Source organism: Trachymyrmex cornetzi, unplaced genomic scaffold (assembly GCF_001594075.2).
Source record: "Trachymyrmex cornetzi isolate Tcor2-1 unplaced genomic scaffold, Tcor1.1 scaffold557, whole genome shotgun sequence".
In the NCBI taxonomy this organism is placed as follows: domain Eukaryota; kingdom Metazoa; phylum Arthropoda; class Insecta; order Hymenoptera; family Formicidae; genus Trachymyrmex; species Trachymyrmex cornetzi.
Window position 1 is genome coordinate 264,195 of NW_017299868.1, and position 6,676 is coordinate 270,870.

Here is a 6,676-nt window from a genome sequence, read left to right on the forward strand (position 1 = left end):
CGTATCATCGGAATCCTGTTTTCTGATTGGTTGCAGAGTGTAGTAGACTTATAAGATAAACGGAGCGTTCATACGAGAAGAACTGAAGATAACACTGAAGGATAGCTCTACTCCGAATAGTTGTTTCCCTCTTTCAAAGTGAGCGGTGGGGGACCAATTAGCTTGAGCGTAAAGCCGTAACACACTACAGGCTCCCGACTCTGACTCCCGACTCCCGACTCAAAGTCGATCGAATAGAATGATTTCTATTCTCGAGTCGGCAGTCAGAGTCGGCTGCTGCCTTGCTGTGATTGATAGAATGATAGTCGGGAGTCCGAATCAGTAGTTGAGTCAGAGTCGGGAGTCTGTAGTGTGATTACGGCTTAAGGTCACAACTCTCGAACGTCTATCTTTGTTGCTCTCGGCCACTCCCAGCCTGCCGCGGCGACCAATCAATTCACTACTAGAAAAGAAGAGAAATACTCCGCGACTGTTTCGTTCTCTTTCTATAACGTCTTCAGGGTATCGATCATGTAACTTTTTCCCTAGGGCGGAAACGTGAAAAGTGAAAATTCATTGTATGTATCTGTGTATATGTTCATACATACATTCATAAAAGTTTTCACTTTTCACATTTCCGCTCTAGAGATAAAGTTATATGATTGATACCCAGCTGAGAGGGTCCCGTTTGTCGGATGGCACTCAGTTGGACACGGCTCAATTGGACATGAGCCACTCACAGCGCTTAAGACTACAAAGCTCCTAGGCACCTGATCGCTGTGATTGGTGGTGTCCAATAAAGCCGTGATCAATCGGGATCACCCCCCGTTTGCCTACAATCCCGATTGCACACACCACTCATATTAGCTGGTGCCTAGAAATTTTTCACTGCTTTACCAATGAGAATATTTTATTTTTAAATTAGCCAATTAGCGACGCATGTGTGCAACATGCAATGTATGCAATCGGAGCCTTCCCCTTCAGCTTCTCTCGTATGAATGCTCCGTCTATTACTACGTTTAGGGTGCCGTCACATGCGGCATAACTTGAGCCGACCAATCATATCATTTCACTTGAACATCAGTTTCTGTTTAGTCACTTTATGCTTTTTATGCTATTTTGTTGTTACGCCGAAACATGATAGAACCACTATGCGTCGAATCTAATTTCTGGCTCATTTTAGCTTATTCTGTCTGAAAAAATGCATAAGGGTTTCGATTTTGCAACAGTACAATTATAAAAGTCGTGCGCCCCTTTGCATCGCGTGAAAAGTCGAAACCCATGTGGAACAGTACAATTATAGACCTCATTTTGCCTCTGTGACAGATTTTCTAACCTCAATAGTCATCAACTTTAAAGCTGGAAACACAATAGACACAGGCAATAGGAACAGGCAACAGGGAATAACGAGTCGTCCAATCAGAGCTCTGGGATATAATATCGAACTTATACCCCAAAGCTCTGATTGGACGGCTCGTTATTCCCTGTTGCCTGTGCCTATTGCCTGTGTCTATTGTGTTTCCAGCTTAAGGCTTAATATCTCAGATCACAAGGCAGAACGTTTTTTTTGCCAGATTCTTTTGTTTCATACAAAAACGAGTCGAATAAGCCTAATGGTTACTGCACACTGGACGCGATGAGCGATGAGCGACGAGCGATATCCAATGAGAGCTTTGCTTTGCATCGTCATGTGAGAAAAAGCAGAGTTTTTATTGGATATCGCTCGTCGCTCATCGCTCATCGCGTCCAGTGTGCAGTAGCCATAAGAGTGGTTTCACAAACTTTTCCGATTTTAATAATTTTTTTGATCATCCGCTCATATATACGCGATGAAAAGGTACCGGTTCCCCATGAGGCGTACTTTTCGAGATGCGTAGGTTACGAAAACCAATCGTAAATTCATTTAGCATTTCTGTGAGAGTGTACAACAGAAATTATAATGAGTAATTGGTTGCATTAGTTCCGCATTTCTCTAATCTTCCGCGAAATACGCTCAATGTGAATGCGGGCTTTCAGAATGGCGTATTCTAGTAAATAAAAAATAACGTATTCTAGTAAATTACTAGAATACGCAGGTTACACTACGCAGGTTACGCCGCATGTGACGGCACCCTAAATCTCCACTAAACTATAAAACATCACGTAGGCTACAGCATCGACGAGATACTATTAAAGACCGACATCCTTACGGGAGTTCGCGTCCTTGTGAATATTGAAGTGATTAAGAATTAAAAACTGGTAATATTGTACTAATTTTATGATTTATTAGTTTAGTAAACGTATTTATGCATTTATAACTCAATAATACTCGATTTATCTTTAAAATTGAGATTTCAGTGTTATCATCAAAGTTTGATTATTAATAAAGATGATAATTGCAGAGAAAAAATTGCGATTTTTTTTGCAATATATAAGATATTACAGCTTTACAAGTATGTATATTTATTTATAGGACATTTATGTAATAAAAAATCATGAATTTAATAATGCTTGAGCCAAATATTTATGTTAATAATAGCAAATTTATATCAATTGTCGGTAATGTCAGCGTTCTTGAATTACCTCCGGGCTCTTGGGGCTCTTTTTATACCGCCGAAAATTTGCCCAGGATTGACGGTCTTTAATAATATCTCGTCGGTGACAATATATAAGATATAATGTTAATTAAATCGTAAATTTTTATTAATTGTCGGTAACGTCATCGTTCTTCAATTATTCTCGGGCCTCCATGGCCTCACATTGATAGTCACGGAAATTTGCTCAGGGCTAACGGTCTTTAAGAGGCTCCGCACAATAAAAAGAACAGGGAACAGAGAATAAGAATTTCAATCTATCGGAAATCATGTATTGTGGAATACGCAGTGTGTATTTCAGTATTGTAGAATACACACTGCGTATTCCACAATACATGATTTCCGATAGATTGAAATTCTTATTCCACAATACTGAAATACACACTACGTATTCCACAATACATGATTTTCGATAGATTGAAATTCTTAGGGCCTAAGCACAATAGAGGAACAGGAATTAGATATTAAGATTTCAACCTATCAAAAGCTGATTACATCGGAATACACGGTTTCTGATAGGTTGAAATATTAATATCTAATTCTTGTTCCTCTATTGTGCGCAGGCCCTTATTCTCTGTTCCCTGTTCTTTTTATTGTGCGGAGCCCCTAATAGTTTCTCGTTGCGCGGTGTTCGAGCTCACAAGCGTGATTACGGGTATGATCAACGCGATGAAACAAATGCTGTGAAGCAATTTTTGATTGGTCAATGTGTAAAATTCTTTTTTCTAATTGGTCAACCAAACGCTTCAAAGCATTTGTAGTGAGACTTTGACCGGGGTGGCACCCAGTTGGACACGGCTCAATTGGACACGAGCCACTTACAGTGCTTGAGACTACAAAGCTCCTAGGCACCTAGGGATCGATTCTGTATCTTGAAATGAGGTGAAAATTACAAAAGTGAGCGAATTTACTAGAAAACTGATAATTTCATTGGTCAACGCCTAGTAAATTTGCTCACTTTTGTAATTTTCACCTTGTTTGAAGATGCAGAATCGACCCCTTGGGGCTCTATTCTTGAAAAGAAACGTATAAGAAAGTCTAGGGAAATACTATAGTAAACGTAACGTATACTGTAACATTTCCCTAGATTTTCGTATACGTTTCTTTTCAAGAATAGAGCCCCTGGGTACCTATCATAAAATATGTCGAAATGGATTCCGATCGGAATTATTCCATTTTTCCTAGAAAACACAATAAAAATCTAGGGAATAATTGAATATTTCCGATCGAAATCGATTCCGACTTGTTCTATGATAGGTACGCTGGTCGCTGTGATTGGTGGTGTCCAATCGAGCCGTGATCAATCGGGATCACTCCCTTTGACTGTAGCCACCGACGAGATATTATTAAAGACCGTCAACCCTGGGCAAATTTTCGGCGGTATAAAAAGAGCCCCAAGGGCCCGGAGGTAATTCAAGAACGCTGACATTACCGACAATTGATATAAATTTGCTATTATTAACATAAATATTTGGCTCATGCATTATTAAATTCATGATTTTTTATTACATAAATGTCCCATGAATAAATATACATACTTGTAAAGCTGTGATATCCTATATATTGCAAAAAAATCGCAATTTTTTCTCTGCAATTATCATCTTTATTGATAATCAAACTTTGATGATAACACTGAAATCTCAATTTTAAAGAAAAATCGAGTATTAATGAGTTATAAATGCATAAATACATCTACTAAACTAATAAATCATAAAATTAGTACAATATTATCAGTTTTTAACTCTTTAATCACTTCAATATTCACAAGGACGCGAACTCCCGTAAGGATGCCGTCGGTGATATTGTCGAAAAATTACAATTTTTTCTCTGCAGTTATCATCTCTTTTGATAATCAAACTCGGATGATAACATTAACATCACAGTTTTTAATAAAAATCGAGTGTTATTACGTTTTAAACATATATATATATGTCTAAGAAACTAATAAATCATGAAATTAGTACTATATTATTAATTTCTTACTCTTAATCATTAAAAAATTTTAACAGCATGCGACTTCTATAAGCGCCAACCGTCTCTTTAATAGTCTCGTAATCTCGTCGGTGGCTCCAAGCCAAGAATACGACTGACGTCGGTGGGCGTCAGGATGTATCGCATGAATGTAAGTATATTCCCTTTGCCTTGTATATAAGAACATTATTCTTGCTTTATGTTAATTATTGAGATGAACAGAACAAAACAGACTCTCGGAGCGTACGCTTTGTAGCAGAATAGCCAGCAAAGGGGAAACATAGATGAACTTCGTCAGAATTGTCAGAATGGAAGACAAGCCGGCTCCGTGAATCAAATGCCGATGACGATCTCGGAACAATTCAGGCAGTCGTGGCTGACAGCGATAATTGGGTCCATCATGTTTGCCACTGGAATGTGTCTACTATTTTGGAATGAGGTTTGCGAGTGGTACTTTCTGTGATATGACCAACTCGTTTAAGAAGGAAAAGAAAGATATATAAAAAATTCAATATTGTCATCATGATTAAATTGTAATAAACATTTTTTTATAGCATTTCGCATCTTTTCAGGGAAGAGCCGTAAAAGTAGCACATTCCTTGGATGAGGCTTTACACAATGTTATCGTGGTTCCTAATTCAATGATGCTATCATCTGAATATGAGGGTCGCTTGATACATCTATCGGGTCCCTTAATAGTCTCTGAACCATTAACAGAACCAGATTACGGAATTATTATATCAAGCGTGAAGCTGAAGAGGAGAGTTCAAATGTACCAATGGGTTGAAATCGAGGAAGAACCAAGGTAGTTATAAAAGACATTTATCCTTGATCATTATGATTGTCAAAAACAAAAATTTTCTTTAATTGAAAATTGCTATTCAATCCATGCTAAATAACAAAAACTCTATTGCACTGCAGTATATATATATCAAATATATTAAATCTTTGTTTTTAGTTTTGGCGAAATAACAGAGGGCGAGAAACACTATTATTACACAACAGAATGGAAAGACAAACTCGTGGATTCTGATCACTTTTACATTCGTACAGGGCATCACAATCCCAAGGAAATACCAATCAAAAGCCAGGTGCAGATCGCAGACGAAGTGAAGATTGGCGCTTATACGTTTGGCATGGAATTGAAGAAAAAATTCAGCGATTTTGTAGAGATCACCAGTGATGAGAGACCAGAGCGAAAGAACATTAAAATGCACTCTGGACTGTATTACCACAGTACAGATTTGTGGAATCCTCAAGTATGTCACTGCAAGAAGTTTTTTCTCTTAAAGGGGGAATATTTAAGAATATTTTGAATTTAGAACTCCATTTGGAATTAAGATTAATATGATTACAAAGTTCAAGACAAAATTTCCAAAAATTTTTTTTAGAAAAGAGATTGTTCCATTCTGTCAAATTCGTAGAAAACTGTTGGAATTTTTCCGTGGTCAGACATTCACCATTTAATTTGTATTGTACTTAAAAACTTTTATTTTTATTTCTTTCTTATTTATCTCTAATAGAGCTATTTCTAATATGGCTTTTTTTTTTTTTATGATCTAATATGGCTTGCTTTATTTATAGGTGGGAGACATTAGAATACAATTTTCCTACTCAGGAAAAAACGGCAATGTTTACTCGGTAGTTGGCTTGTTGGAAAAAGATACCATCAAACCATATTACACATCTCATGGTGAAGAAATTTTGCTTCAACGAAAGCATAAAATGTCGGTGGACCAGATGTTCCATTTGGAACATGTGCATAATTATTGGCGAACTTGGACCGTCAGGTAATTTCTAGATAAAAACAAATATTTTAAATAAAAATGAATATAAATACTTGTCGTTGATAAATTCAAAGAGCTGAATTAAATATAATTTTTAATTACACTTGTTATATATTATTATCAAAAAGAATATTTTATGATATATATTTCATATATACAGGGTGGACCATCTGAAGTGATCCAGTCAAATATCTCGAAAACTAGTAGGGATAGAGAAAAATGTTTCGTATGAAAAGTTTAGGGTTACACGGGAGAAGTATGGTACTGATCTTGAAAAATCCTTGGAAGGTCATTTTGAAGGTCATTCAGGGGTCACGATGGTTTTTTTAAATGGAACCCCTAGTTTTTCACCATGGGATGAGAAAG

The 6,676-nt window shown here is 36.9% G+C and overlaps 1 protein-coding gene across 1 annotated transcript in view; it reads left to right on the forward strand.

Annotated features, from left to right (window-relative positions):
- Nucleotides 1-4,587: 4,587 nt before the first annotated feature.
- Tmem43 (Transmembrane protein 43) overlaps nucleotides 4,588-6,676 on the forward strand; it is a 4,154-nt gene continuing 2,065 nt past the window's right edge. Inside the window, 6 exon segments of the mRNA XM_018514688.1 lie at nucleotides 4,588-4,674; nucleotides 4,780-4,962; nucleotides 5,096-5,328; nucleotides 5,482-5,782; nucleotides 6,108-6,322; nucleotides 6,324-6,352. Of these exon segments, the coding sequence (XP_018370190.1) occupies nucleotides 4,660-4,674; nucleotides 4,780-4,962; nucleotides 5,096-5,328; nucleotides 5,482-5,782; nucleotides 6,108-6,322; nucleotides 6,324-6,352 (976 nt within the window). The 5' untranslated portion in view covers nucleotides 4,588-4,659.